Source organism: Sebastes umbrosus, chromosome 1 (assembly GCF_015220745.1).
Source record: "Sebastes umbrosus isolate fSebUmb1 chromosome 1, fSebUmb1.pri, whole genome shotgun sequence".
In the NCBI taxonomy this organism is placed as follows: domain Eukaryota; kingdom Metazoa; phylum Chordata; class Actinopteri; order Perciformes; family Sebastidae; genus Sebastes; species Sebastes umbrosus.
The window spans coordinates 25,946,545-25,966,271 of record NC_051269.1 but is presented as its reverse complement, the minus strand read 5'-3'; the positions used below and the strand labels follow the sequence as shown (position 1 = coordinate 25,966,271).

General features: G+C 44.3%; 1 protein-coding gene across 6 annotated transcripts in view; it reads right to left on the bottom strand.

Annotated features, from left to right (window-relative positions):
* Positions 1–19,727, bottom strand: part of LOC119492684 (rootletin-like) — a 30,748-nt gene that overhangs the window by 1,533 nt on the left and 9,488 nt on the right. For all 6 annotated transcript variants that reach the window (XM_037777380.1, XM_037777348.1, XM_037777339.1 and 3 more), the window contains 26 exons: positions 19,617–19,707; positions 17,862–17,948; positions 17,575–17,787; positions 16,119–16,318; positions 15,836–16,018; positions 15,180–15,324; positions 14,929–15,075; positions 13,901–14,131; positions 13,478–13,671; positions 13,268–13,395; positions 12,882–13,051; positions 12,587–12,766; positions 11,825–11,959; positions 11,578–11,721; positions 9,944–10,182; positions 9,706–9,865; positions 9,440–9,607; positions 8,929–9,349; positions 7,941–8,098; positions 7,721–7,841; positions 6,897–7,060; positions 6,127–6,342; positions 4,896–5,120; positions 4,659–4,808; positions 4,285–4,485; positions 2,782–2,913 (listed from right to left, as the gene is read on the bottom strand). In XM_037777380.1, coding sequence (XP_037633308.1) covers positions 2,782–2,913; positions 4,285–4,485; positions 4,659–4,808; positions 4,896–5,120; positions 6,127–6,342; positions 6,897–7,060; positions 7,721–7,841; positions 7,941–8,098; positions 8,929–9,349; positions 9,440–9,607; positions 9,706–9,865; positions 9,944–10,182; positions 11,578–11,721; positions 11,825–11,959; positions 12,587–12,766; positions 12,882–13,051; positions 13,268–13,395; positions 13,478–13,671; positions 13,901–14,131; positions 14,929–15,075; positions 15,180–15,324; positions 15,836–16,018; positions 16,119–16,318; positions 17,575–17,787; positions 17,862–17,948; positions 19,617–19,707 — 4,603 coding nt within the window. The remainder of the gene's footprint in view (positions 1–2,781; positions 2,914–4,284; positions 4,486–4,658; positions 4,809–4,895; positions 5,121–6,126; positions 6,343–6,896; positions 7,061–7,720; positions 7,842–7,940; positions 8,099–8,928; positions 9,350–9,439; positions 9,608–9,705; positions 9,866–9,943; positions 10,183–11,577; positions 11,722–11,824; positions 11,960–12,586; positions 12,767–12,881; positions 13,052–13,267; positions 13,396–13,477; positions 13,672–13,900; positions 14,132–14,928; positions 15,076–15,179; positions 15,325–15,835; positions 16,019–16,118; positions 16,319–17,574; positions 17,788–17,861; positions 17,949–19,616; positions 19,708–19,727) is intronic.

Here is a 19,727-nt window from a genome sequence, read left to right as displayed (position 1 = left end):
AGAAATGTGTGTAAAGATGATCCTCTAGGGGAAAAGAAATGGTTTGATATTGTTCAGGACATTTATGTACCTCTCTTTTGAGAGCTTCTTAAAGGGACAGTGTGTAGGATTTGGCAGCATCTAGCGGTGTGGTTGCAGATCGCAACCACACCGTACCCCTCCTCTCACTCCTCCCTTTCCATGACTGCGGTAACGTGAGCTGCTGAGTGTAAAACCGTGGTTACAGCATTTGCCTCGCTCAGAGGCCGTCCTTACCATAATAACACTACTTTAGGAGCAACGGAAGTCAAACTGCGGCTGGCGGTACCACGTTTTTTTACACTCTGCGGCTCACGTTAACGCAGCTTCACAATCGTGTCGGAGAACTACGATGGTAGGGATGTTAACAATTAACCGTTTAACCGTTGACTGACATTAAGAATTTCAACCGGTTAACGCTATCGGTTAAACGGTTAAAAGAAATATTAAAAATTAAATAAAAAGCTGAGCAAAACTCAGAGGAGCGGCTCGTCACTCTAAGGAGAAAAGCTGGTCCACCTTAACAGCCCACCTTAATTTATTCACCAACAAATAAACTGTACACACACTGCTACAGCTACGTTCATAGCTATAACGCCACCGACAACCTCACACTCACCGCCGCCACACACACGCACGGTCTGTCGGACACTTGCTATTTTTTGGCCGGGCTGACACACAGCTGACAACCTCGCAGCTAATGTTAAACTAAATGTTGTGGTGGAGAGTTACTGGGAAAGTGGCTGCATGTCTGCGACACTACACGCAGCGCCGTGGCTGCTACAGTAACTCTCCCCGACGGGTGAACTGGGGACTCAGTTGTCTGTTGTGCTCAGACACTGCAGCTGGCGCACCGCTACATAAGACGCACTAATCTTGTCGGTTTACGGTTAATAATCAGTTAACGAGGGTCGGTTATCAGTTAAAATAACATTAAAAATGAGCATCCCTATATGGTGGCCTTCAGGGAACGTAAAAACGTGAAAGGTTCTCTCTAGAGCCAGAGTTTGGTTTGTCCGTTCTGGGCTACTGTAGAAACATGGTGGAGCAACATGACTCCATGAAGAGGACCCGCTCCCTATGTAGATATGAAGGGCTCATTCTGTGCTAATGAAAACACAAGTATTCTAAGCTTCAGGTGATTATACACTAATGAAAACATAGTTATTATGTTATATTTCTGCCAGTAGATCCCTGAAATGTTACACTTGTCCTTTGAGGACATATTTTTGGCAGAAATTGGAAAAATATCTACATGATGCTACGAGATGCTGAACAAATGACGTAACTGGTTAAATATAGATTAACTGTAACATTTAATGATCATGTCGTTAGTTGCATCATTTAGAGATGAGTAAACATCCCAAATCTGTTGTTGTTGTTCACATTTCTGAGACAGCTAACACCTGTGATGTTTATTGGTCTGGAGAAGGTCCTCTAACAAATGGTTGATGGCCCCCGGCAGAGAAACTTCCAACATGTATCTTGTTTCTAGTTTAATGACACAACGTGCACAGGTTCCACTTCTTTCTGCTCACTTTCAGCTCTAGCTCAGGTTTTTTTTATTTTACACAATAGAATGGTTACCTCGCATACTAATGACATACTGTGGTTCAAAATCAGTATATTTAGCGTGACAGCAGGGTGTAATGAAGAAATATGTAGCAATGTATTTACAAAAATAGCCTCTGAAGTACTATAATTATTATGCAGCTTTTTCCCCAGGACCTCAACGGCTTTGTGAGTTACTGCTTTAGTTAATGAAGACTTCCGCAGCCTGAGAAAAGTTTGACTAAATGAGGAGAAATGAACAGTGGTCTGGGATGTAAAACCAGCCTGAAATAAACAACTTTAATGACTTTTTCAGAGTTCTTACGAAACTCACTGCAGCTTTATTTATTTGCTTGTTTATAGCGTGTCTGTGGTAAATAAAAAAAAACACAGTTATGATTGTTGTTAAGCAAAATGAAGCCTCCCCAGAAATATCTAAGGGGTTTGGATTGACCTTTTGTTTTCTTGCGTGAAGCACTAACAAGAATGAGTTGTGCAGCGATGAAGAATAACAGAAAAACAACTCTTCAATGCTAATTTTTGATGTGTAACAAGAAGCAGATGTATCCAGAGCTGAGAGGTTATTTTAAGTTACACGGACCTCACTTGACATTTACGGGACCTTCTAAAGTTTCAGAGGTGTAATCGAATGAATATTTACGAGGGTTGAATAAACGATTTATTCCCGCAGTAACAAAGACGAGCCTGAATGTCCTGTGAGTTATTAATTAAGTTAATCTTTCCAATGCAACAAAGCTAAGCCCTCTCCTGTAACATTCACTGAAGAAAATGGGACGTTTTTCTCATCAAAGGAGTCGTTGAAGACGCAGCGTTTCACACAAAGTAAACAGTCTTTTAACTGGAGGTTGTGTGGTTTAATAATAAGTGAAAGGAAAATGATTTATACTGCACAAAAACCTATAAAGCTCAAGCTATGGAGCTGATCTGTCACATTAAAGACCCATTTGTCTACACAGTAAAAGGTGTGAGCAGCCCGTTAAAGCATGTGTTTGGCTTTGTCCTTCAGTGAAACTTGATGGACTCAGTAACACTGAGGTGTGAAGCAGCTAAGAAAACAAATTCTGTGGCGAGTCGTGTCGCTGCAGCACTCAGTCAGAGCTTCTAAGGGGTTTGTGCCTTTGTTACGTATTGGTATGCCTTAATGAAAGCAGGTGTGATTTCTGAAGAATCTGTCAGTGCGGGTTTAATCACCTGCATCATCAGTATCTGTTGCTGTGCTTCCTGCAGCTCCTGTTCGGTGGTGTTCAGAGAGCGATCCAAGCGGCTCTTCTCAGCAGACAGCCGCATGCTGCCTTCCTCAGTCTTCAGCTTCTGACGTTCAACCTGATGAAATAGAAATGTAACCAATAAGAAAGCGTGAGATCCCTTACAAAAAAAGTCACATCCTGACAGGGCTGCTAGCATGGCGGCAGACTCTGAGTTTTGTTTTCAAAGATGCAAGTGACAATTACTGACCTTTACTTACATGTACAGTATGAAAACTAGTGGCGAGCTCAGACGAAGACAAATAGAGCCAACAATTCTTGTCTTGTCTATGTCAAAAAACCAAGATCTCCTGTATCTTCATTTGACCAAAGAATGAGAGCTCTTCGCGACACAAATTCAGACTAAAACATTTAAAGGGTTGGTCCATCTGCGTTCTGTTCAATTTTTTTCAAATGGAAACGCCCACTCAACTGTTTAAAAAAGCAGTGACGTAGGTTACCAAAGTAAGCTAATCAATAAGGTTATGAATAATTTGAACACTAGCACTAGCTGAGTCAAAGTTTGGAAGTTTGGAAATATTTGAAAGGGTTAGTTTTTTGAAGAGGGGTTGTATGTATACTCCCGCGTTCTGCAAGGTAATATTATGGCTTTTGTGAATGGAGTCTGGGAGGTTTGAAGAGAGCGATATAACAGCTTCAATTCCCAGCGGGAAAGGGCTGTCTGACGGCGAGGTAAAGCGGCTGTGGATGGTACAGTAGGAGCAGAAAAAAATATTTTAGCCACCAAGAAAATCTATATCACTTTAAGTGTACACTATATTTAGAATATTTTCACCGCTTTACCTCGCCATCGAACAGGCCTTTCCAGTGGGAAACTGAAGTGTTGTATCGCCGTCTTCAAGATTAGACCAGACTCCATTTACAAAAACAGTAATTTTACATCACAGAACACAGGAGTTGCTGGTCTGTCGCTGCATCGATCAGTTAGTTAGTTTGTGTTATTGTGTGATTTTTGGAGCCAAACTCACGTGGCGTCCTCACAGCAGTACATTGCTTAGCTTTCGTGCCGGTACTCCTGTCTGCTTCTCCAAACTGGGAGCATGCCGACCAAACAAAGTTACTGTATGTAATGTTAATACTCTGACTAGGTTGTATACACATACTGTACATGTAGCAGCGTCATCATGCAGAAACATACGTCAGGTCACATGGGAAAAAGTTTTAAGAGGGGCTTGAGAAAATATCATTGTGAAGCCAAAACATGCTTTGACTCTAATTTTAATTTAATAGATAAAATCTGTTTGTCATGTTCTGACCCTCTTTGACCCCGGTACTCTATGACCCGATGTCTTCCATAACGCGTTGCTCGCTGTGACATAATGGGGACACACATTTTTTTTGCGGTTACCCAGCAAGTGTCCATAAAGCATGTGAACTTTGAATATTTGAATTCACAAAGAAACGATTGAATGAAAGCTGCAGCGCTGACCTTATCCAGTGTATTCCTCAGTGCATCTTTGTCTTTCTCCAGCCTCACAGCCTGTCTCTCAGCATCTTTTTTCTCAGTCTCAAGCATGGCGACCGCTCGCTGCAGCCCACGCAGTCGCTCCTCTACAGCGGTCCGCTCTGTCTGAGCTGACTGGGCGTCACGCTGAGCCTCTGCGGCACTGGCCGAGCGCTGACGCAGAACCTGACGGAGGGAAGACAGAGATCACATACAGACACATGACTCTAGAGAAGACGGAGAAGCAGCCACGTTGAGAGTGTTAATGTATAAAATATTATGTATTGAGATACTTTTTCTTCTGCTGAAGACTTGATTAGTGCAGATGTTTGTCGACACAGTTTATCTACCTCCCTCACCTCTTTAGTGTTGTTCAGCTCAGCCTCCACTTCCTCTCGTCTCAGCTCGCTCTGGTCCAGCTCACTCTGCAAGCTTTGCACGCGCTCAGTGAGGGTGACCATATTCCTTTTCCCCTCCGCAAATGACGCCCGGGTTTCATCCATTCGTTCCTTATTGGTACAAAACAATCATCACATCTCCGTCTGAGTTTCATCCACATTGTCCGAGGCTTTTTTTGTCCCTTCTGTCTCACTCACCTGTAGAAGCCTTTTGTCCTGTTCGGCCACACTCAGCGTCTTCTGCAGAGCGGTCAGACGACTCTGTGTGCTGCTGTGAGAAGCCACCGCCTCCTGCAGGCTCTTTTTGAGGGAAGAGGTCTTCTCTTTGAGTAAAGACTCACCTTCCTGAGCTTTGAGCAGAGTCTGGCTCAGCCTCTCTACCTCTCTCTGGAGCAGAGACACACGGGCTTCTCCTTCTGCCACCTGCAGTTTGTACAAATCAAATGTATGTGTAATTCAGTCAGCAAACCAAAAAAGAGAAGAGCACTTTGTGTTTAGTGCTAATTAGTAAATGTTAGCATTCCAACTCCTAAACTAACTTTATACCTGCTGAACATCAGCATGTTAGTATGCTGACTGTGTAGCCTTTCAGAGCTGCTAGCGTGGCTGCAGACTCTGTGTTGTTCCTTTAACTTCTCTATTTAAACCAAAATAAATATTCACTCACTATTCATGTTTTATTGGAAAATTAAAGGAACAATGTGTAACATTTCAGGGGATCTATTAGCAGAAATGGAATATAATATTAATAACTATGTTTTCATTAGTGTATAATCACCTGAAACTAAGAATCGTGTTTTCGTTAGCTTAGAATGAGTTCCTTCATATCTACATAGGGAGCAGGTCCTCTTCACGGAGTCCGCCATGTTTCTACAGTAGCCCAGAACGGACAAACCAAACACTGGCTCCAGAGAGAGACTTTCCCGTCTTTACGTTACCTGAAGGCCACCCTAGTTCTTGAACACGCTTGGGAAACTGCGGTAACGTGAGCCTCAGAGTGCAAAACCGCCGTTCGCCTCGCTCAGAGGCCATCCTCACCATAATAACACTACTTTAGGAGCAACAGAAGTCAGACAACGGCTGGCGGTACCACGGTTTTGCACTCTGCAGCTCACGTTACCGCAGTTTCACAAGCGTGTTGGAGAACTACGGTGGCCTTCAGGTAACGTTAACCATGAAAGGCTCTCTCTACAGCCAGTGTTTGGTTTATCCGTTCTGGGCTACTGTAGAAACATGGTGGAGCAACATGGCGGACTCCATGAGGAGGACCCGCTCCTTATGTAGATATGAAGGACTCATTCTAAGCTAACGAAATAGTTATGAACATTATATTCCATATCTGCTAATAGATCCCCTGAAGTCCTATACACAGTTCCTTTAAGCCCTCCGGGATATGAGAATAAAAGGACTCAGTATCCGCCTGCTGTACCTGTTTCAGTAAAGAGTCGTGGCGCTCTTGGGAGGCCTGGCTGTCAGCCTCCCGGTCTCCCAGACTCAGTTTGAATCTCTGCAGCTCCCCCTCCAGACTGCGCCTCCCCAGCTCCACCCTGGTGGCCCGGGCTTCAGCTGCCTCCAGCGCCTCCCGCAAACGCCTCCTCTCCGCCTCCAGACGCGTCTCAGCAGCACGCTGCTTATTCAACTGATCCTGTAGAGACGGAGGGAGGACAGAGAAGATTTTCAAAGGCCGGTTGGCGGAGCAAAATTCTTTGTTTTATAATGGAGAGCTGAGTTTTAGACCCAGATTACAGAGGCATGCACAGACAGGCCAAACAGACACAACACACACACAGATGAGCCACAGCTGCATCTAAGCTCCAACTTTACTTGTCTCTTCGTAAATCCTCCTGAGACTTTTAAAGAATGCAACAAATATAAATTTCTTTCAATAGCACCACACAGAGTTTTGTCTATCGGAGCTGTTCTGCTTTTTCCTCACTCTCTCTTTGTGTCCGTGCTCCTCCTGTTGACCAGACGGTGAATTATTATGAAAGGTGCCGGCGTTAAAAACAGACATATGGGGAGCTGTCAGGGACACAACATGAGGTGTGGCACTATGTGAGTGGCAATCTGCTGTTATTACATATCGCCCTACTGTTGAGTGCTGCCATATGCTGATCATGGCAGATCAGTGGTCCCTGCTGTGCAGGTGACAGTACAAATACATGGTGTTTATATACGAGTACACAAACGTGTGTGTACCTGTGTGTGTTTTTTATCCATCTCAGAGGCCTGCAGCGCTCGCTCTAAATCCTTCACCCTGTCGGTGAGCGCTCTCCTCTCTCTGTCTCCTCTCCTCACCGCCTCGTCCTGCTGCTGGAGCAAAATCTGAGTGGTGGTCAGACGCTCGTCCAGTCCGCGCTTCCCTGCAATCACACACATTAACACACATTAAAGACGTCTTTGTGATCATTTTGTCTTTTAGTTAAAGGCAGGGTTGTTTTTAAAAAAAAAACATATTATATTAGTTTAAATTTTCATTACATCCTTACAGCGATCAATAAATCAAATGCTCTGACTGAAAAACAAGGAAAATGTGGTATCTGTTGATGTTGTAGGACTGTAATAAACCCGTCCAATCATTTAATTCAGCTCAAATGTAATGACTGGATGGGCTACCTGTCTGCCTGTTTACCCGTGCACTCCCATTGCGCGTCACAGATGTGTTTCACAAGCTGCTAACTTGACAGCTGTGAGTACTAACAATAGCCATGTTTGCCGTTTACGTTCATTATGATATGTTTACGTTCATAATGATAATTTGGGGGGAGTGCCTTTGGAGGGAGGCCTGAAATGACAGGCTGTCGGTGTTGCTGACTTGGCGACTTTCTCTCTAGATTTAGGGACTTCTGAAGCTGGTGCTGCGAGCTACTTTCACTGGAAAAGAGTTGGCAACACTGGGCTCCAATTTTCAGTTGGATCATTTTTAAAAATCTGGTGCACTCTTGCTAGTTTCTCAACATCACCGAGCCTGCCTTTAAGGGCTTTTCTTCTGAAACGACATGGACAAAAGTAAAATGTTTTACCATCTTGGTATTCCTGTAAGGTGTTTTCCAGGTGAGTGAGACGACTCAGAGCACACTCTCGTTCCCCCGTCAGCTCGTCCAGCTCCCGCTGCAGGGCCCCCAGCTGGCATCGAGCATCATCCTTCAAAATCAGCAATAAACAGAGACTTGAACCAGACAAACACAAACAATATCCCTGAATTATTATTAATATTTACTTTATGATGAGCAGCTCTGTTACCCTCTCTCTCTGTGCCTCACGCAGCTCCTGGAGGAAGTCTCTCAGATCACTTCGCAGTGTGTCGGGGTCCAGCTCTGGCTGAGGGAGAGGCAGCGGTGTATCCCCTCTCTCAGGAGACAATGAGCTTAAAGTATTGTCAGGGGTGCTTACTCGAAAATCTGTAAAAATGAAATATAAAGAGTTGCATGCATCTTTAGATTTCTTCTATGTTGGGCCATCTGAAGGAGGGGAGGAGGGATCACATTATACTGGATATGAGATATGGCTCATTGGTATAATCTGCTATACTTTATATCTCAAGAATACAGTAAAAAACATTTTAAAGGAACAGTGTGTAACATTTCGGGGAATCTATTAGCAGAAATGGAATATAATATTCATAACTATGTTTTCATTAGTGTATAATCACCTGAAACTAAGAATTGTTGTGTTTTCGTTAACTTCTCTTCATGGAGTTCGCTATGTTGCTCCACCATGTTTCTACAGTAGCCCAGAACGGACAAACCAAACGCTGGCTCTAGAGAGAGCCTTTCATGTTTTTACATTACCTGAAGGCCACCGTAATTCTCCAACACACTTGTGAAACTGCGGTAACGTGAACCGCAGATTGCAAAACCGTTGTACTGCCAGCCGCCGTCTGACTTCTGTTGCTCCTAAAGTAGTGTTATTAAGGTAAGGATGTCCTCTGAGCGAGGCAAATGGTGTTACCACGGTTTTGCACTCAGTGGCTCGCATTACCACAGTCTTGGAAAGAGAGAAGTGAGCGGAGGGGTACTCAGTTGGTTGCAATCTGAAACCACACCACTAGAAGTCACCAAATCCTACACACTGGACCTTTAATCAGCTAAAAGGAATTTTCTTTGAGACAGTCCTAAAAAATAATTCCGCTAAATTAGAATTCATTTTCTAGTTACCAAGGTACATTTAATGTCTTTATAAATGTCTAAATCCTATGTTGCAGAGTTAAAGCAGCATGTTTCATTCTCACCTTTGGGAGGGGACAGCGAGGAGCGCAGGGGTGAGATGCTGTGGTGGCGTGACATAGAGCCTGGTGATGGGGAGCCCCCCGGACTCCTCCCCCTGCCTCCCCTGCCGCTTGCTCCGATGCCCAGCGTGCGCGTCAGTGCCGACTGAAGGCTGCTCAGACGAAACTCCAGGTCCCTCCTGCCTGCCTCGGCCCGGGTCAGCTCCGCCTCTGTGGCGGCCAGTCGGCCCTGGGCCTCGCTCAGTTGCAGGCTGGACTGAGCGGTAGAGTCCTGAGCAGCCTGAGCGCGCAGCGCCAAATTCTTGGCTTCATCCTGCAGCTTCTTCTCGCAGCCACGCGCCTCCTGAAGCTGAGCGGTCAGTTCTCTCTCGCAGCCCCGCCAGCCCGACTCAGACTCCAGCAGGCGCCTTTGAGTCACAGAAAGCTACATTGAAATATAAAAGAATGAGAAATTGTGACGCATTGAAGACAGCAAGTATGCGCATAATGTGTTTTCACTTTCCTCCATCCTCACCTCTTTCTTGAGGGATTCTCGAGCTGTTTCAGCCTCAGTTAACTTCTGTTTGAGGGTGAAAACCTCTTTCCCTCTCTCCTCGTCTCTTTGCTCCTCGAGTGACAGGCGAGTCTGCAGCTCCGCCACCTCCCTCGCTCTCTGCTCCTTCTCTCCATCCAGAACCTTCAGCTGGAGCCAAGAAAAGCACAGAATCACATCTAGACTGAAAACAAAGCTTCTTTCTAAATGTCTCAGAGGTGTGAAGGAGGGGTGGCAGCATGTCTGACCTGTCTGCGGAGCTCCTGGAGTTCTCGTCGAGCTTCGAGTCGAGACCGTTCAACTTCCCTCAGGCAGCTCCGCAGCTCTGTCACCTCCTTCTGATTAGATGACAGATTCTCCTCCAGCACAGCCAGCCTCTGCTCCTTCTCCTCACACTGTCGCTTCACACTGAAAAGCCAACACACACTCAGTGACAGTGAAAACTTTACTCTCAATGAATACTTTCCCATCAGTTGAAGTGTTTACCTGATCCTCTCCGTTTCTGCACTTCGTAGAGTTTCTCTCAGCTGAGTGTTGGACTGGCCCAGCGTGTCTCTCTCCTTGGAGACGTCAGCGAGGCTGCGTCGCAGCTCCGCTCCCTCTCTTCTGCTGTTTTCTGATGCGTCCTGAGTTTGGTTGAGACGTCGCTCACAGTCCAACACATCCCGCCTCAGCTGGTCTCGACTCTCCTCGTTAGCCGAGAGAGAAGCTCTGCACTGGTCCAGCTGGAGGGCAAAAGTCATGTGTGGTACTATGTGATGTAACCGAACACACTCAAAATGTGGTGAATTATCTCACGATGCCGACCAGGAAGGTCTGTTTTCTATTTGATAGTTCACAGGATATCGTTTTTCACCAACTTTTGGTGGAAGGTTTGGCCTCGTTGCCACAGGGGCAAGTTTATTAACCACGCTATAGGGCATGTTTAATATTGTAATTGTCTATAACTACATGTATGCTGACGCAGATCCAAGATAGAGATAAAAAAAATCAATTTTTTAGGATTGGTAATTTGTCTTTTATTCTTTAACTGACAACTCAGCTGCTCTCAGTAGTTGCATATCAACTGACAATTCAACTGCATCATCAATGCCTGCACTTTTAAACCTTTTTAGGTCCTTTGTAAAACTAAAAACAACTTCCACTGTTCATACACAATTTAATTCAGCTGCCTTCAGTGATTATACTTCAGCTGACCCTTCAACTGACATTGTCTTTTAGTTTTACACTTACACTTTAACTGACTCTTCCACCTCAGTCTATTACATACACGTCACCTGACATTTCAAGTCTTTTCAGTGCTCTAACTTGAAGGAAGGCTGCGTTTGGACAGACTTCAGCCCTGCATAAAAACACCCCGTTGTGTTGGCCAATCAAATAGCACACATTCCTGGTAGATTACTTTGTAATATGAATGTCATAGTTCTACTGTTTAGCTATTAAACTTTCCAGAGTTGTAAAATCCTGAGTATCATAACCCAATGGGCAGTGTTTTGGCATCTGGCAAACCTTTAAACACGGTTGTGTCTTGAAGGTAACCCGCAAATTGCGAAAACTAGCAAAAACTCTCACAACACTCGCTGCCCGACGTATCCTAACCTTAACCATTCAAGGTCAATGCATGACCATAACCATCTCAAGAGAGTTACCTTCTAGCCACAACTTTTAAACACATTAATTTGTTACTCAAACTGGATTTCTGGATTGTATTTCATGTCTCACCAGTATCTAAAACAACACACCTTTTAACACAGGGCTGCTTTCGGTCTGAATCTCTGCTTAAATCTTCAACTCCTTTCACTTCAGCTTACATTTCAACTCTTTTCAGTATTTGTATTCACTACATCAACTACCTCAAATGTTTCAACTGCAAATTTTCAGTAGTGAGCACATGTAGATTCTTCAACCTTTTCTAGTTTTCTCATGACGTACTACACCTACTTCGATGACAAAAACACAGCACATGAATCCCATGATTGTTACTACGTGTAAATGCATACAAAATTTAGTTTTCTATTCTTAAAATAACACCTTAAGGGATGTGCAGCCTTGGTGGAGGTATGTGCTCTCTGATTTGTACTGCATCACTCTCATGTTCCCACTTGTACAGCATCATCTACCTCTTTGAGAGCAACGTCAGCACGTGCCTGCAGATCAGTACAAGTCTCTCGTAGACTCTGGAGTTCCCTTTCATGGACAGACGCTGCATCCTCCAGCTGAGAGCGAAGCTCCAGCAGGTCGCTGGTCAGAGCCCCAACTCTGATCTGTGTACCAGCAAAACGTCAACAAAAAGGCAATTTAGTAAATCTTCCTTATGCGTTTGTGTTAGAGAAGATAGAAGATGATTCAGACAGGAAGTCACATCACCTGCTCCTGCTCTCTGTAATGAGCTGCTTCTCTCGATGTTCGCTCGGCCTCCAGGGCTGCAGCTGACAGCTCGGCCTGCAGGGTGGACACCCTGTCAGACAGAACTGTTTTCTCTGCCTCCTTCAGAGAAAGGGCCTGGGAAGAGAGGAAAGGTCTGGTTAACAGAGGGGAGGAACTTACAACAGATGTACCGGAGCTGAACCACACTGTCTCCATACTGTATCTAATGAACTACCATGACAGAAAGGACAACATGGTTGAATGAAAATATTATTATAACTAGAATGGCACTCAGAGAGCGCAGACCTCCGCCAAGGTGCCTGACTTTAAAAACAAATCACAGCTCACAGCTGGCGGTACCGTGAGGTGGTCGGCTTATTATTAACACGGTGTGTTTCCGTGTAACGTATCGGCAGATGCCTCTCTCATTCAGCAGCCTTGTTATGTCTGTATAACGTTACACTACGTTGTCACTCATCCCGTCATCTACCGCTTCTTTTCTTTCTCGGCGCGGACAGCCAGCAGCTCCCGCACCTGTCTCGTCACACATCAACACACGTATCTGTCGTGTGTGGAGTTAAAAAAAATCTAATGGATTGTTCATTGTGCCACACTCCACCCCTCTAAATTATTTCATTCAAATCCATCGCAAACCTTTGGAGTTATCCTGCTAACAGACAGACAGACAAACAAACCAACGCCGGTGAAAACATAACCTAATTATTAGGAGGATTTTCTCAGAGGCTTGAACTCAGATCAGACCTGTTGTTTCTCAGTCTCAGCCTGCAGCAGACTCTGATCTCTGTCATGCTGGAGACTCCTCAGTTCATCCTGCAGCTCCTCTCTTTCTCTCTCTGCCCTGTGGAGCTGATCCTCCGCTTCCTGCCGGAGTCTCCGCAGTGTGCCATCATGCTCCATCAGCAGGCTGTGCCGCACGACTTCCTGTGAATCAGAGCAGCCGAGAGCACAAAGATGGATTAAAGAGTCATCAGTCTCATCCGAAAAGTAAAAATAGGTCTACAGCTTTGAGTAACACCGAACCGCTGAACCTTCTGACCTTTTCTGAGACCAGCCTCTCCACCTCCTCCTGATGTTCGGAGATGGCCTTGCGTAAAGCCTGCTGGGCCTCCAGCTGCGCAGCATTTAGAGTCTGAGTCAGAGCCTGTTTCTCCCTCTCAGCCTGGGCCAAAACATTCTCCCCCTCCGAGCGTACACGCCTCAGTTCAGCTGGAAATCCCATCCAGGAAAACATCCAGGAGAGGGAAACACAGGACACAACCATTAGCTTCTCATTCTGTCATATTCCCGACCAACTGTCATTCCCATTATACCAAACATCTTTAATTCAGCTCTTTAAGAGGCATATTTGTGACTAATTCTCTACTCAAAATCCTCTTCTCTCTTTGCTTTTGTTTGTTTTCTTCTACATACTTTGTCACTCACCTGTAACCGTCTCACAGCGGACTCTGAGGTTTTGGTTTTCTGTCTCCAGCTGCTCCCGACGAGACTCCACCTGAACAAGCTGCTGCTGCACCTCGAACAGACTGGTTTCCAGGGACTCCCGCTCCGACCTGCGCGGTTACAAACACAAGTTACACACACAAACACACTCATGAAAACACACGTGTCAGTGACACAAACAACAACACACACCTGAAAGCAGTTAGTTCCTCTGACAGCACGGTGTTTTCTCTCTCAGATGCTGTCAGCTGGACCACCAGCGCTGCTTTGTCTCGGGCCAGTTCTACCCGACCGCGGCCGACTTCCTCTAAAGCCACCTCGTTCCTCTGGCCCTCTCCTCTGGTTAGACTCAGCTCTGATCCTAGAGAGGTCACCTCGCCACAAAGCTGTCAACAAAAGCCAAAAAAGAAACAATGTGAGAGACAAGAAACAAACAAAGGAATAAAAAAACATGTGTACAGTTTCCATCGCTATTTTAGCCAAATAAACATTGATAAAGCACCACTGTAGCTGCGTAAGAAGTATCGCTAAATTAAGTCACGTTACCGACCCAATTAGTGCATTGCCCGTAGCTTTCTCTTATGTGTTGATGATGTAATATAATCTGTCATGTACCTGGGTGACTCTCTCCTGCAGCTTAAATCTCTCAGCCCTGAGACTCTGGAGCTCTGCCTCCATCCCCACCCGGCTTAGCTCGGCGTCCTGTAGTGACTGGTGCAGCGTGATGCGGGCCGAGTCCAGCTCCAGCCGGTCCTGCTCCAACCGGACCAGCTCATCTCTGATGGTCAACTTCTCCTGCTCCGCCTCCCGTTTCTGAGTCTGCAGAAGGGCCTTCTCTTCCTCCAGCTAAGAGACGAGAGAAGAGAGGAAGCTGAGTTATGAGTTAACTTATACATTTTCAAAAAAAAAACATCTCCGTCCAGACGAGCATTTTAAGGTTGTTTCATAGTTAATCTCTTTCCATACTACCATGCCTGAAAACGTAAGGGTGTGCCGGTGTAAACAGGAAGCAGCGCTGGACACGGGAATTGATGCTCGAATAATAGCTTGCCTCCTGCGCATGTAGGCAGTAGTAGCATTAAAAAATGCAGAACTTAACTGCACAACAGCTTCTAGCAGAGAACAAAAGGTCAGTAACGCTTGTAATTCATTATCCATGTTGAAATTAACCACTGATGGTCGAGGCTGATGTTGTTTGTTTTCTTCCGGAAAAGGTTCACATGATGGGTCGTGAGGAATCAGGACACGTTATGACTGACGGAACCAATCAAGAAGTGAACGTTGATGTCTGCGTCATGGTTTTCAAAGGTCTCTATTTTAGGGGCTTGACTGTTTTCATTCTTCACAAAACTGCTTTGTCACTTTTTTTTTGTGTGTGTAACCAAGGGCAACATCATGAATACACCCTTATCCTCATTTGTACAAGTCGTTGCATCGAGACTACAAGACGCGTGAAAGAGGGATAGATGGAAATAGATAAGGGAGTGTAGTGTTATACAGACAAAGGAGCTTTGGATGCAGGCCTTTGCACCACCTTAGATATAAACAGGTATAAAACACTTAGGACACATCACATGAACTAGTTCAATTTCCAGCATACTGAACCCTTTAAGAGGTCAAAAACATTCCTGAAATTATCTTACCTGGAGAATATAGCTGTTTAGGTCAGTTTTGTCCTGGGCCAGTCCCTCATTCATGCTTCCCATCTTGGCCAGAGAGTCCCTGAGAGCTGCATCCTCAGACTGCAGCTTGTTAAGCAGCAGAGAGAGCTCTGCGTTGCTGCCCTCAGCCTGAAGGGGACATGAGGGTCATATAAAAGGTCACACACGACATGAGAACACAGAATATTAAAATCTACAGAAAAGTTAAATGAGCACAAGATGACTTTTCTTACCCGAGCAAGTGCTTCAGAGAGTTGGGCTTTCTCTCGCTGCAGCAGCTGCCGCTCAACCTCCCCCTGCTGGTGAGTCTCCCTCGCTGCAGACAGCTCTCCACGCTGAGCGGAGGCTCGATTCTCACTCTGATCCCACTGCTTTTGTCTGTAGCAACAATACAATACACATGCAGTACTATAACAATACATTTTACAGCTACAAATGAGAGGCTTTGTGTGAGTGTGTGCTTGTTGGTGTGTTAAGCTTACTGCCATGTGCAGGGGAATTATGGGTGAAATACAGTTCATGCTCTAAGATGAGACATACATTAGAAGTCATGTGCATTATAAAGCTACTAAATCTATTGGGCATACATAGATAGAAGGCCTGTGCTTGTCTGATATGCGAAAGATGAATTTAATGTTGTAAATGTGTCTGGGCGGCTCTGCTATGGTGCTTTGCATAAAGAGCTTGCATCGTATCTGCTCACCGATGTTTGGAGTTGGTGAAGGAGGTCAGGAGGGGTTTATAAATGAAGATCTGTCTGTATAGGAAGCTAATACAGATCTTATGAATGGCTTTCTGTGGGCATATGAACTGTATGTTGGCTGCACAAGACCTTGTGGATTAGTGACCACATCACATTCACTTAATCCCCATCAATTAGCCTACTTACATCCTCTGAGTCTCTGCCTTCGACCGCTCTCTCTCCTGAGTGGCGGCCTCCTTCTCCTCCCTCTCGTGATCTCGCTCTCGCTGCGTGGACGCCGCGGTCAGCTGAAGCTTCTCACAGTCCATCTGCAGGATCTGGTTGCTGCTCTGTGCCGCCTGCAAGTTCTTCTCCAAGTTCACCTTCTCACTGCGATGTTTATGATGTGTGAAGGACAACAGTGTATTGTAGAGTTATAGTTTTAAGGATTAGAAGCAGATTGTGTAAGGTGATATAAGTGTCTGTAAACCTGGCCAGCGTGTCTCTCTCCTGCTTCAGGCGATCCTTTTCTCTCTGTGTGGTCTCCCTCTCTCTCTGAGCAGCATCCCTCTCTCTCTGCAGAGCTTGGTTTCGCTGTTCTGCATCTTTTTTAGCCAAATCAGTCTCTGAAAGCTGCTTACGCAACTGTTGAACTGAGGACTGGGCAGAGAGCAGACGCCCTCGCACATCCTGCAAACACAACAAGTGATTTACCTCCAATAGTATCTATTTGTGCAGATTGTTTTGGTTTTATTTGCCAAGATTTTGAGATCTCCATCTCTGAAATTTCTGTCTCCACTACCAAAATAATGGAGGTGAATGGAATTTTGAAAAAAAAGAAAAGAAATGAGGTCTGTGTGTTATCCAGAGTAACAGTTCACATTTTTAATTATTTTCACCACCAGCACCAAAAATAAAATTCTATTATCTGCCTCTGTATTTGGATGAAGTCAGAAACCTAATAACTGGGCAAATAAAACCAAAACCATCAGCCATTATTTGAGTTAACTGACCCTTTAAGCTCTGCTATGAGTAGACAGCTGCTCTCATTGTGGTTGTGGAAGCCTAAAGGTTAGAGGACTGCTGTAATGTTGTGACCATAGACTGTATATAAGAAGTGGACGTAGTCACCGTGATGTCACCCATTGGTTTGTGGACTGCTGCTTTCAAACCTTGAGTTCAGTGTTTTGGCCATCTTGTTTTTTTTTTTGCAACCACAACTAACACAAGAGGGTGGAGCACAACAGTACAACCGAACGCTGAATAAGACATTTTCAGGCGACCAAAATAGTTTTAATTAACTTTCATGAACTGAAAACACACTGTGAAAGGGTTAAAGTTGTAAGACGAAAACACGGACAACACCGTGGTAGCGAACTATAAATCACAAGGTAGCCACGCCCTAAAGCATACCCTGCTTTATGGTCTATTTTACTCTAAATGTGACCATCATTTACTAAATGAACATCATGCTGTATTGAAGAAGACTTGAAGCTAGCAATTGAGACGATAAACTCATGTTTACAATGTTTACTGAGGTAATAAATCAAGTGAGAAGTAGGGTCATTTTTCATAGACTTCTATACAATCTGACTTCTTTTTGCAACCAGAGGAGTCGCCCCCTGCTGGTTTATTAGAAAGAATGCAGGTTTAATGTCAGTTCTCAGACCCGGAGGTTACCCACTGGTTGTGACTAACTGTTTCCAAGCTGGAAGTAAAAAAGCATCGTCTCCCCTCTCTCTCTCTCTCTGTAATTATTGTGAACATTTATATCAAAATATTCTCAATACATGTGTATCATAATAACCTGTGAAAGTACTAGTATGAAAACACACAGTCCTTACAAAATCAGCATTATTTTTAGTTGTCCCTGTATCGTCATCATCACCAATGTGCTTTCCTCCTGAAACAATTACTGTAATGAAATGAATGAATTCACATGTCACCTGCAGCTGCAGCGTCTTGTTTGTGACTGCAGAGCGCAGAGCTGACAGCGCCGCCTCAGAAAGAGGAGCCAGCGAGGAGGGTCGAGAGGGGGAGGATGACATGCGAGGAGAGGGGCAGCGGTGAGGGGAGAAGCCACGGATCAATGCCAGCAGCGGAGCCCCAGAGTTGTCCTGGTCTGCCTCAGATGACGACTCTCCATCGGACAAAACCGTCTACAAAAGAAAATTACAATGAAGCACTCACATCTTTGTGATATAAAATTGTGTGCATATGTGTAGTTGTTTACCTGAGCGATGTCCCGCATGGTGTCTAACAGCGTCTCAGTGTGAGCTCTCATCACCTGCATGTCAGTCTCATCGTTACCACTCTGCTCCTGAAGGAAAACAAAATGAAACACAGTCAGATGCTTCAGTCACCTCAAGGAGGAAGATTAATGCAGCTGAAAAAGCATTACAGCCTTAAGCTCTTCCACTCTTTGAGGGTCCCGGTGACCTCGGCCGTCCTTACTTTTTTCGTCTTCACCATGTCAAACTAGCATGTCGAGAAGAACATTAAATAATGCTACAAAGATTCGCTAAATTTTGGCAAGGAAAAATTGACATGGTGATTTTCAAAGGGGTCCCTTGACCTCTGACCTCAAGATATGTGAATGAAAATGGGTTCTATGGGTACCCAAGAGTCTCCCCTTTACAGAAATGTCCACTTTATGATAATCACATGCAGTTTGGGGCAAAAACCCTGTCGTTTCTTTAATGCAGTATAAATGTGTTATTTTCGCCTATTCTAAAATGGTGTATTTAAATATTTCTGCATACTTGGGTCCCTAAACAGTCTTGGAATTACATAAATTGGGTATCACTGTAAAGCTGAGACTGCTGTGGATCCAATGAGTCCAATTGTATTCATGTGTGATGATGTTAGTCCCCAAAGTAGCCATTTCATTGTAGTGAGACCATTTTTGTAAACTTGACCTCATTGTATAAAATGACCTGTGGTGACCTCTAGGATAATCACAGCCTCATGAAACTTTACAGCCACAACCTAAAGACCTAGAGCATTCAGAGTATGGATGGCTTTCCTAGCTAGATTGACAATAAGGGGGTTTCTGAGCAGTTTCCAAAACAGAAGTGCTCACCATTCAATTGCTGAAAAATGCTATTCTTGCAGAACATTTTTAATACCAGATCCCAGCATGGCTTTTTCTATGGTGTTCCTCATTGTCTTGGTGTCTTAATGTGGTATTTTGGAGGGATTATTGATCATTTTCATTAATGTTCAAGTGGTAAAAAATGGTTAAATTTAGCACATTAGCATCACAAATGGTATCAACCCAAATATTGCTGCAACATCTTATGAGACATAAGAAATCATAATGTTCTAAACCCTTATACAATTTACAAATGTATTTTAATCAATTAATTATTTTTTATTTCGGATTTATGACAAGAACAATTTGAAACACAGTGCTGAGCTGCGTCTCAAATTAATCTTCAGGTTCCCAGCTTTCAGATGATGTACACCACTTCTATGTGACATCTACTGTTGACCTGCTATCTCCCCCTAAAGACCCCAAGTACCCCCCTCATTTTTTTATTGTTCTTATTGTCAACAAATCCATGAAAAGACCAAAAGCAACAATACATTATTCCATCTCACAATAAGTTCTGACTTCTTGGCCTGTGGCTCTACACCACAAGCCAATTTGTTCCTACTGAAGACGTGTACAAATTCTTAAAAACATGTAAAGATCTTTAAAAGATGTTTAAATAAGGCTAAAACAGCTGGGCACTGTAGTTTTTGGCAATGTTACTCAAACACAAGTAAATAATGTATTGGTTGGGGACTACTTTCAGCTGTGGATTGATACACATTTGGATGAAGAGTGAGTGTTTACAACAGCAAGAGAGTGTATGCGGGATGAACTCAAAATAAATTACAGTAGGTGTGTTCATGGTAATGAAGGAACATGTCAGCCAGTGTAACTCTGTGGCTCATTGATTCATTTTTGACAATAATAAGAAAGAAACGACTGGCCTCTCACCTCAAGCTTTCTCATCAGTACAACAATTTCTCTGTCTCTCTCTTCCATTTGGCCCTTTAGTCTCTCAGTCTCTCGCACTGAATCTGACAACCTGAAAGTCAACACAAACAG